General features: G+C 44.0%; 1 protein-coding gene across 1 annotated transcript in view; it reads left to right on the top strand.

Moving 5' to 3' along the window:
• The window catches only part of EML6 (EMAP like 6), a 253,307-nt gene that overhangs the window by 185,624 nt on the left and 55,627 nt on the right, over window positions 1–12,056 (top strand). Inside the window, exons 21-23 of the mRNA XM_064277085.1 lie at window positions 2,642–2,783; window positions 5,822–5,974; window positions 6,154–6,285. Of these exons, the coding sequence (XP_064133155.1) occupies window positions 2,642–2,783; window positions 5,822–5,974; window positions 6,154–6,285 (427 nt within the window). The remainder of the gene's footprint in view (window positions 1–2,641; window positions 2,784–5,821; window positions 5,975–6,153; window positions 6,286–12,056) is intronic.

Genomic DNA, 12,056 nt, shown 5'->3' with positions numbered 1-12,056 from the left:
AGCCAGCAAGGGAGAGAAAAAACGGACACCACAATCTTATGTAACATAATCATGTCACCACATACATGTAACAGTGTACATCCTGTCACCTTTGCTTTATTTGTTAGAAACACATCACAGGTCATGCCACACTCACAGGCATGAAAACCAGGAGGATCACGAGGGTCACCTCGTCTGTCCACCACAGCCCACCCTCTGGTACCCAGTGATTCACCACAAGCAAAATGCATCCCCTCTTCCCAAGTTTCCAAGACCTTCTTCCCATTACAGCCTCTTCTCAAAGTTCAGGTCTCATCATCTAAATCCGATCCAGGTGCTACTGAGGCTGCTGGAGCATGGTTTCTACCTGTCAATCTGTCAGGCTAAAAGGACAAGTTGTCTGCTCCCCACACACCAAATACACAGGTGTTAGCATGACCCTGAGAGTGAGTGCCCTCTGAGACTGTGTGCCTCACGCAAGTCTCGGCCTTAATTCACATAAACACGTTACAGCCTTCCTCACCTCTCCCTCCCTGAAGATTAAAGTAAACATCAACAGACTCCTCAAAGAGCAGAGAAGTCGTCAGTTCTCACCTGAGGAGGTTGTAGTATGTGGCAGCACATAGATAGTCTTGCCCAGTTTGGTGACAAGTAGGCCCTACTTGTCCAGGGAAGATGACGTGGTGAGGAGTAAGTGTGTGTGTTCAGAAGTTGGAATAATAAGAATATGCAGAAATTATATGAGCTTCAGGACATTTGCAGGTCCCGTGGAGGAGCTTCACCTCCTTCTGCTGACCTGATTCACTCCTGCAGCCTTGCTATGTTAGGGATGAACCCCAAGATCCTCATGGAGTGGGACCCTCTATTGCTACACTTGGGAACAGGTCTGCACAGACATAATGACTCAGCATGCTACAAAGTTTTTAAAGTGCCTGAGCCCAAGGCTCACCTTGGATATCTGTGTTTTAAAAAAAAAATTCTGTATTAAAAACAAAACTCAAAAGCTCTATAGCCGACTCTGCCAGGCAGCCATGACTGAGAACCCCAGCGTGGATGCCCCTTGCGGTGTGCCTTCTTTGTTCTCCAGCTGCTCCTGCTTTCATTGTCTCCTCATTTCTTTCTGGCCACAACTTCTTACTTTACTGAAAAGTAAATGCTGCTTTCTTTTTGATCTCCAAATGTTTAAGAGTTTAAATTGTTTCCATGCGTGTGTTAATGCTGGATATCTTATAAGACTCCAACTATGATACTATTTAAATTATACTATAAGATTTCTATGAAAAACAGATGGAAGGAATACACAGAGTCACTGTACCAAAAAGAATTGGTCGACATCCAACCATTCCAGGAGGTAGCATATGATCAAGAACCGATGGTACTGAAGGAAGAAGTCCAAGTTGCGCTGAAGGCATTCATGAAAGACAAGGCTCCAGGAATTGACGGAATACCAGTTGAGATGTTTCCACAAATGGAGGGGCTGACACCTGACCAGTCTTCTAGACCAAGACCCTGGAGTGGTGGCTTCTGAAGAGAATAGAAAACTAATGATGTATTGTGCCCCCAAATCCAATAAATTCAAAAACAAAGTCAACAATTCAGCCGCTCATTTTCTCAGATATTTGGATGTTGGCTGTATTTGGAACTTTATATCTTTTGTTCAAACAGCTTCCCAGTTAAACCTGAATCATCCAGTTTCTCCTGGGAAAGCCACCTGCTCCACAAAAGTGTTCCAGCTACCTTTCATATGCTTACGTATGCTCTTTTTGTTTACTAAGCAAAGCCTTTTTATAATTAGCCATTAAAAGTAGAAACTCAATAAACAATCTGGTCTGTTTTGTTCCCCTATAGCACCAACCTGTTCTTTACACAGCTTTATTGAGTGGTAAATTATGGGAGTCTGACTCATTTTCTCCCTGTTAAGTGTTCATTTTTTAAGAAGTGTGGTTTTATCTCAGTTACTCAAGCCAGTTAAATGTGTTCATGATAAGATATCGTTATGAGGAATTGGTCCGATGCAGATTAAGCACGTTTCGGTTTTCTGATGTTCACTGCTGGCACACGGAGAGACCAAATTGTGAACAAATGTTGAACCTGAACTGCACCCAGGACACTTGAAATGAAAATTTACCTCTCTTTACTTCTGCTCTGTCAAATGCCATGCCTTCAAAGTAGTAAAATAGCATTAAATTAATGAGAATATCACTGTCCAATTCTGCTGACAGATAGGTGATACCTACATCTTTTCAAATGTAGTTGTATTGAAGGAAGTAACTGGTGGCCTTATGCTAAGCTGTTTTACTAGGTGGTAGGTGTGTACTTTGTTTACCCGGTGTCAACAGGCTAAAATGAGGGCATTTCACTATTTACCCAGGTGTTTCCAAGTCCGAAGATGTTTGGCATCATCTAAACAAAGCTACTAAGCAACAAGTCCATGTTTCCCTTCCCCAGAGAATGTTTTAGCATCATGTCGGCCGAGCTGTAGATTCAAGTTAAAAGGAAAAATCTTTCAGTGTAATTGCTGCAGCTCAAGGAAGCCCAAGCTGTGTTTACTCGGATTTGAACCTCTGGGGGGACCCTCAGGCTGAGTAGCACCACCAGGCTGGAGAAGGGCTAGCCTAGAAGCACAAAACGAGCTCATGTTACCCCGTTTCCTCGCCCCCAGGGACACATGGAAGGCGAAGTGTGGGGGCTGGCAGCTCACCCTCTCCTGCCCATCTGCGCCACCGTGAGCGATGATAAAACGCTTCGGATCTGGGACCTGTCCTCCCAGCACCGCATGCTGGCAGTGCGCAAACTGAAAAAAGGTAAATGGCACCCTCTCACGCTGCTGCAAGAGTAATTACCGACAATGGAATGGGTTGGGTTCACTCATGCGTTCAGTTAATAATGATTATATTACCTGTTATATGCCAGAAACCACACTAGGCAGTGGGAAGTCAATGTGTGTTGTTAGAGAGCCATAGCGAAGCACGTGGAGTTATTCCAGAAGGATGGCCTGATCCACAGTGCACCAGCTTTATTGTTCATCTCATTTTCCTTGCGCTGCACAAACGTTTGCCACCTGGGGGCAATATGTCCTTCCTCTTCTCATTGAGAACTGTGAGAGTCAGCTGAAACCCATGAGCTTGTAAAGAATGCTGTTTATGTCTGACAGTCTTCAGAACTTATTTTATTACTGAAAATCAAAGATCAGCTATGTGGAGACAAAATAGTATTTAATATCAAGAACTGAGTAATACCTATATGCACTAGAACACCTATATGCACCAAGAGGCATACCAAGAAGCACAAATTCAGCAAACTTACAGAGTAGCTTCCATGGATCAGGCACTGGGGATACCAAGATGAATAGAGTGGTCTCATCTCTAGTGTCAGAAATGGACAAGATTTGAGCAGAATCCCAGAGACAGATGGTCCATTCAAACTGGTAATCTGAGGAGAGTCTGAAACAGGGACTATTTATAAAGGGGTGGGTAGGGTGTAAGGAAGTGACCACTGTGCAGCTAGTGACAGTGGGTACCACTACCAGCCCTGGGCATGAAGGGGCAAGAAGAGTAAGTGGCTGCTGAGGTCTTGAAGGTGAGAACTGTGTGAGATGGCAGCCTGACAGGCTATGACCTTCAGCACCCAATGACCCTGTGGGGAGGTGGTTGGGCAAAGAAGTACTATCCTTCTTTCTCCCTCGTCCCTCCTCTAGTCTCCTACCCATACTCCTCTTTAGCCAAACCCAACAGGAAGCCAGAGGCAAGGAAGCCCATTGACACATTCCATGTAGACCAGCCTCCAGGCACAGGGCTGGGTTCGGAAGGGTGGAGAATGGCTATGGAGAGACAAACTGAAGATTCTAGGCACAAGCAAGGTCCTATGGAGGCCCCGGAGGAGGCCTACACCCAGGGACGCATTCATCAGGAGGTGATATGAGAAGTAAGGTTCAAGAATCCTAAAGGTTCTTAAGATAGGAAAGGATAAGATTGGGATCTGGCCCTAAAATAATTGTGCTGAGTAGCTTTACAGGTGGAGAGGTGTAGAGAGCTTATTATGGGGGGATAAAGTGCTAAAAAGGTGCCCTGACAGTAGTAACAATGATGACAGTTAATATTGCTGCCCCAGTAACTGTACCACCACTTCACAGTTGTCTTTATGAGACCCAATGAGTAAGGCCGCTATTATTACCACTCACAGATTGGGAAACTGAGGCACTGAGAATTTAAGTAGATTGCCCAAAGTCACACAACTAGTAAGCAGTGGAACGGAATTCAGACACAGGCAGCATGGCTCCAGAGGGCACAACTAAGGTCACTGCATGACGCTGCCTCCCTCTGCCATTTTCTTCTCTTTACCGCAGACTTCCAGGCCTCAGTAAGTGGAGGAGCTAGGATTCAAACCCAGGTCTGACTTCAAAGCTCATGTTCTCAACCGTTACGAGATTGAGTCCTTCTGGCCAGTAGTTTATATTAGGGAAATGACACACCAAGTCTTTATTGTGGAGGGCTTGAACATGGGTCAGTGGACTTTATTCAGTAGGTTAAAAATCAGAACAACTGCTGACATATCTTAGATAGGATGGCCATTCATCTCAATTTATGCCTGTTGTCATGGGGTGATTATTAATAGTTCTCCCTTTACTCTCCAAAGTGTCCTGGTTTGGATGATAAATTATATGGGTACCCTAATCTTGATGATTCTCCTCAAGGGCACTCTCGCCTTTTTATTCTCTCAGCACTAGCTATGCTGACTCATGATAGGTAAATAAGTGTTTGCTGAGTGAATGAATGAATGAAGATGCAATTTAGATGAGCCAATTTAAAATTAACTAAAAAAAAAAAAAAGCCAAACCCATTGACGTCAAGTTGATTTCAACTCATAGCGACCCTATAGGACAGAGTAGAACTGTCCCATAGGGTTTCCAAGGAGCAGCTGGTGGGTTCAAACTGTTGACCTTTTGGTTACCAGCCAAGCTCTTAACGACTGTGTCACCAGGGCCCCAGTTTAAAGTTATTGTTATGAAAATAGCTTTCTGCATACAATGAACACTACAGAGGGGTTGGTGAGAAAGATCAGTGGTTGGAAATGTCTGCGTTACTGTCCCATCCCTGGGCTGTGCAATAAGATGGGGGAGGGGATGGAGGCATATTTTTAAATGAGATTCCTATTAAATATTCCCCACAGTCAGTACTCCTCCCATGACCCTACAAATCAGTGGAAAGCACCACTCATGAGCCCAGCACGCCCTTGAGAGGATGGTATTCATGTCCCATTCTTTCCATGACAGAAGAGACAAGAACAAGGTCTTTGTCCTCTAGAATTTTGCATCATAATCCACAGATTTCAGAATTGGTTGCCTAACAGTAGAACTACTAAGTTCTCTCAAGCCAGTTTTCTGTGTAAGGCATGATACCCAAAAAATGGTTTCTGGAAATTATATTACACAGCTCACCTTCTGAAAGGTCACCCTTCTTCTTGACAGCAAAGATACAGGCGTATTAACTCGTTCACTCCTTTCCTCCATTCATTCCACTTGTCTTCTGAAAACCCCAGGTACTCAGATACCCAACCAGTGCTGTGGAGTCGATTCCGACTCAAAAAAAAAAAAAAAAAAAACAGATAAGCCACATAAAAATGGAAAATGTAGTTTTGACATTATGGTAATTTTCCTTGGATTTGGGGAGGAGAGATGTTTAAATCATGAAGCTTTAGTTCTGTTCACAAACATAGCGTTACGTGAAAGCCACAGTTATATGCCCACGCACAGTGCACGCACACTGATCTCTCACTCTTTTATTTGGTTTGCTTGACTGCAAAGGCCTGGGTGGTAACCATATTCCTTGGGGATTCTTTGTAGGTGGAAGATGCTGTGCCTTCTCCCCTGATGGGAAAGCCTTAGCGGTTGGTTTGAACGATGGGAGTTTCCTGGTCGTAAATGCTGACACTGTGGAAGACATGGTCTCCTTCCATCACAGAAAGGAAATGATCTCTGACATTAAGTTTTCCAAAGGTGAAGATGACAGCACATGCTTTTTAAAATACTACAGTCTTGGAATAAAAAAAAATTACAAGAGTGGACTATTTTAAAGGTTTCCTTGACCTTTTCCCAATTTTAAAAGGCTAAGTGCCTGGATATGGTAAATTACCATATGCAAAGTTTGGGTGGTAACTGCACGTTTTTCTTTCTAGACACAGGGAAATACCTGGCCGTGGCCTCCCACGATAACTTCGTGGATATTTACAACGTCCTCACAAGCAAAAGGGTTGGCATCTGTAGAGGCGCTTCGAGTTATATTACACATATCGACTGGGACTCTAGAGGTAAAGTGTAGTGTGACTTTTTAAATGTAATCTCTGTTTTTAAAAATCTATGTCAATTTATATACTGTTTCCAGAGAGAATGAAAGTTGAGCTTTAGAAAAATGGGGGGGGTGGGGGCGTGAGGGACCCTATGACAAAATAAGTGACCATAATTTTACAACACAGAGACAACAGCTATTACTATTTTGAGTGTTTTTCCTGGTGGCATAGTGGTTAAGTGCTACAGCTGTTAACCAAAAGGTCGGCAGTTCGAGTCCACCAGGCGCTCCTTGGAGACTCTATGGGGCAGTTCTACTCTGTCCTACAGGGTCGCTATGAGTTGGAATTGACTCGACGGCAACCGGTTTTTTTAATGGTAATTCTGCTTAACTTTTGGAGGAGCTGCCACGGTTTTCCAGAGTGGCTGCACCATTTTACAGTCCCAAGAGGAACGTACCTCCGTGTCCTGGCCAACGTTGGATAGTTTCCATTTTTCTGATTATAATCATCCTTTTTTTTAGAGGGGATGAAGTGATAGCTCATTGTCCTTTTGATTTGCATTTCCCTTCTAACTAACAACCTTGAGCATTTTTGCATGTGCTTATTGGCCATTTGTGTATCTTCTTTGGAGAAATGTCTATTCTGGTCCTGTGCCCGTTTTTAAACTAAATTGTTTGTCTTTTTATTGTTAAGTCATACTTTTTCATGAATTTTGGATATTAAATCCTTAACAGAATATGGATCCCAAATATTTTCTTCCATTCTGTAGGTTGTCTCTTTGCTTCGTTTATAAAGTTCTTTGATGCACAAAAAATTTTCATTTTGATGAAGTCCAATTTATATGTTTTTTCTTTTGTTGCTTTTGCTTTTGGTATCACCCAATGGATCACTTTTAAATCCTGTCCCAGGGACTTGACTGACATTAGAGTCTGGAGCAGACATTTTGGGATAGGCAGGGTCCTAACTTTGAAGGAGGTTTAGTCCACTGTGGTAGAAAACCACCAAGCCAAATGGGTACTCTGAGGAGAGAATTCCCTGGGGGATCCAGAGAAGGAGGGACCTTTGAGATGGATCTTGAAAGATGAGGAAAAATTCACCAGATGGAGAAGTCAAGGAAGAGCATCCCAGGCAAAGGGAACATGATGGGGGAAGAGCTCAGAGGGATTAAGAAATAGTGATTAATGCTGTGCGGCTGAGGGTTCGTAAGGAGGTGAAAGTGGAGAGGTACCTGTGTGTCATGCTGGTGATTAAAACTGAACTTTGTCCTGCAGGCGTTATTACATAACTCTAAGGGAATTTGAGTGGGGCATCCCCCACCACTCTGGGGAGGGTGAATGAGCCTGGAGTTGGGAAGCAACTAAAATAAACCAAGGGAAAGAGAGATGATAAGAGCTTCAGCCAAAAAAGAGGTGGTTTCAGAAATGCCAGGATATTTTATTTCAAGTATTTCTCGAAGTAGTGGGCATAGGCCAGAGCTCGGTAATCCTCCCGCCAGGCAGGTAGATAGCTGGTGCCATATTAGCTGCACTGGAATTTAGACTGTATTAAGCTTTATAGCCTGCAGGGGTTTCATACGGTGCGATAGATGAGGAGAGTGCCTGTTGGTTGTAAGAGGTACAAGTCTAAACAAGGGCAAAGGAGATCAGATAAGTCCCTCTCACTTACCTGTCAGAGCAGAGCCGGACACAGGCCCAGAGCGTAGGCCGGCACTTGTCATCTGGCTGGACAGTTACCTGGCACCTAAGTTACCTGGGAGTTGGTGAGGCCGAGGGTGTGGGTGGAGGCAGCTGCTTCCTGTACTCCTCCTTTTGTATTCTCTGCTTTATTGTTTAAAAAAAAAAAAGTAGTGGCTTTCCCCTCTCTATTCCGTCACCGACATCCCTAGATATGCCTTCTTGAGAGACAGATTTAGGGCAGTCAGGCCAGCCTTATGCATAGGTAGGATGGAGGAAGGCGGGTTTTGTTTAGAATCCACCTAACACACATAATACCTGACACAGACTATGAAATCCCACCATTACAGTGACTGGTAGGGGTTAAAACCAGTTACCATTTACACACTAAGAAGTGAAGGACCAAGAGAAAATGGGCCATTTTGGTTGGAGGATTTCTTTTATTCTCCAAATGCCTAGGCCCTGTGTGGGGTGCTAGGGATAGACAGAGAAGTAAGCCCTAGATGGAAAGAACAAGACCTTGGCTGGGATCAGTTACGGCTTCTGTGGAGGGGCCTGGGTGAGGGGCTGCACAAAGGCCCTCGATATGGAACCATCACTTTGGGGAGAGACAGGCAAACCCCACTACATAGTTCTACCAAGGACCAGCACCACCTGGCTGTAGTTTATCAGACTGTGATGGCTACATGTTGAGCTGGAAGCTAGGCCACCGGTATTTCAAATACCAGCATGATCGTCCGTGGTGGACAGGTTTTGGCAGAGCATCCAGACTTAAGATTAGGGAGAAAGGCGTGGCAATCTTCTTCCAAAAACTAGCCAATGAAGACCCTATGGATCACAAGGAATACTGTCCAACGTAGTGCTAGAAGGTGAGGCCCCTGGGTTGGAAAGGCCCTCAAAATACACAGTGGTCACAACAATGGATTCAAGCATACGAACGATCATGAAGATGGTGCAGGACCGGACAACATTTTGTTCTGTTGTAGTACATGGGGTTGCCATGAGTCGGAGGCAACTCAGAGACAACTTATATCACCACCCAGGGCCAGACTTGTTCTCCAGCTGGAGCTCAGGGTGGTGGAAAGGGCACTGGGAGTGAGGAAGCTGAGGTCTTTGAAAAGCCATCTCACCCCTTGTCCTCAGTATCCCCATCCGTCTGATGAGGGTGTTGGACTAATGGCTTCTGCGGACCGAGACTTTGAATAGAATGCTTTTGTCTTTTAGGAAGGGGTCATACCATCTGGAGAATAAAATCAAGTGTGCCTGAGAATCTTCCCTGATCTAACTCCAGTTTCATTAGCCGTAAGGAGCATGCCATATCGGTATTCATGGGCTCCTGATCTCCCAGTTCCTAAAACACCTGACTTTGCGAATGTGCCACGCTACCTCGCAATGAGCCTGGCGTTTCACAGCAGGGTCCCCTAGGGCCTGGCAAGGGTAGAGAGCAGAATTTAGGAGCAGAGATCTATTTTGTTGTTTGAGCCTATCAAAAACAGTGAAAGCATTTGTCCTCTTGTCAGAGCCAGCCGGCTTGTCGGGGCAGGAACTGGCCCAGCCTCCAGCCCCAGCAGCCTCTCGTGCCCATGGCAACCACAGGTCCTGGGAAACAGAAAAGCACATCTGGCCTTGGCAGGAACATCAGCCACCCCTGAATGAAAGCTCCTGCGTAGAATGCTTAAGAAAGAAAACAATAGATGGCAAGAGATAGGACACGGAAGAGCATTTTCTAGCTGTTCCTTTTCATTTCTAGAGATAGCAGGGCTATCAGAGCTTTTACCAATGAAGAGTTTGGGCCATAATAGGACATTTCATTGCCATTTTCATTGCAAATGGCCTGATGTGTTTGGTATACTTAGTACCAAATTTTGGAATTATTCTTACTTATAAATTATTCCAACTTGTATCAACCAGGATAATGTATGTGAAATCACTGTGTGAGCTATAAAGCTTTTTATACCTCAAGATATGTGACTTAATATGTCTGCTTAGTAATGAGGACAGCTGTCTCTTTAAATTCCAGTATTCTATGTGAGTAGACATTTCTAGTGAATAAAAATGTGAAGACTCTGAAAGAATAGGGTTACCATTATTCCGGGGCAATTATATATGGATTATTCTGCTTTTTGCTTCTGCTGCCTGTCCTCAGAGCATTTCAGTAGTTATGTATTACTAAGCAGCAGGCAAGGGAAAGAGAGTGGTGCCCTGGATCTTCCCTCTGTGCTTAAAAAATAAAAAAGGGCAGTGAAATAACAGCAGTAGAGAAAAATTAGGGGGAGCCACATCCGTAATTCCACCACCCTGACACCAGTATATATATATATATATATATATATATATACACCTTCTACTCACTTATCGACTGTTGTTATTCCTAATTTCGCACTTGTGACACTAGTAAAAAATCTATCTGACTATTTTGCACATTAACTACGTACATCTGGCAGTAATGAATGCCGAGGTATGAGGTGCGATGGTTAAGGTTATGTGTCGACTTGACTGGGCCATGATTCTCAGTGGTTTGGCAGTTATATGCTGATGTAATCTGACAGTTGTGTAATGATGTGATTTGGTAATTATGTAATGATGTGACTTGGCAGTTATATAATGATGTAATCTGGCAGTTATGTAATGATGTAGTCATCCTCCATTTTGTGATCTGATGTGGTCATCCTCCATTTTTACATAATGACCTGGTCTTTGGAACCTAACCTTGTTGGTAAGTGAGGAGTGGGTGTATATTATTTCTTCACATTCTTGGTTGCAAGAAACAGACCCCACTCAAACCAGCTTAAGTTAAAAATAATAATAGTAAAGCATGAGTTCATTTGAAATATATAGGATTATCTCCTAGAATCAAGAGCAGGAAGCAACACCTCCTGAGGAACTGGCTTCAGGAATGAACTGGAAGACTTAGAAACTAAGCAGATAGTCCCTCTCCCTTCCTCTCCTGCCCTGGAACAACATCCTCTCAGCCTCCATTCCTGCGTCTGGCGTCTGCTTTTGGTCCCTCTCTCTGCATGGCAAGGCTTCCCTAATTCATTTGTGTATGGCCCAGTCTTGGCTGCCCCCAAATGCCACCCTCAGGCCCAAAGTCTACATCCCATTCCAGCTAGGCACCACTGATTCTCTCAGCTTCCAGATTTCAAATCCCCAGGAGAAAGAATTGGATCGCCCAGCTGCATCTCTGAATGAATGTCCACCTTGGGATACAAACACTGCAGCAGGGGCCTGCCCACAGTGGGGTAGGGGAGCAGCTCTCGGGGAAGGAGGCAGGGCCAGACAGCTGCCCACACGCTGTCTCCTGTGCTGAGCAGCAGCCTGTGTGTCCACCTGTTCAAACACTGTGGTAATCCTAAAGTACTTCACTGTGCAGTTTTAAGAGTTTGTGTATGTGTGTTTTAGTGAAGTAATATCTTTGAAACTATGGTATAAAGTGAGTTGATTGGATTATCCGAGAATTACAATCCTCTGAGTTCTCTCAGTATCCATTGGCCAAAAATCATCTAAAATTAGGCACATTCAACGAATGTTTAAATTGAACGCTTTAATCCTTTCCACATCCTTTGCTACTTACAAGCACTCTTGACGGCCCTAAAAATTTAATTACTTTCCAGAGTATTGATAACTCATTTTCTCCCTTAATGCTAAACAGCCAAAGCTAATTTAACTCCCCTTTTTCTTTCTCATTTGTACATGTATAACCATAAAGTCAAGGAGCCCTGGTGGCGCAGTGGTTAAACACTCGGCTGCTAACTAAAAGGTGAGCGATTCAAACCCACCAGCCACACCACGGGAGAAAGATGTGGCAGTCTGCTTCTGTAAAGATTACAGCCTTGGAAACCCTATGGGGCAGCTCTACTCTGCCCTATAGGGTCACTCTGAGTCGAAATCGACTCCACTGCACCTAACAACAACAAACCTATAAAGTCAGGAGAAACGTGCCCCATTCAGGGGAAACGTTTTCGAATGTGTGGCTCCTCGGAACAAAAGGCAAAACTCACTCATCATTCTAATTCACCAAATTAGAGATGATTAAGTCAAGAAATGAGAGAACCTTGTTTCTAATTAGTACTTAGAAATGGACAAATGGACCTGGAACTTCTGAAGGTTAACCAAGCT

Source organism: Loxodonta africana, chromosome 26 (genome assembly GCF_030014295.1).
Source record: "Loxodonta africana isolate mLoxAfr1 chromosome 26, mLoxAfr1.hap2, whole genome shotgun sequence".
In the NCBI taxonomy this organism is placed as follows: domain Eukaryota; kingdom Metazoa; phylum Chordata; class Mammalia; order Proboscidea; family Elephantidae; genus Loxodonta; species Loxodonta africana.
Note: the sequence above shows the minus strand (reverse complement) of the source record. Positions and strands in the feature narration are given on the sequence as shown.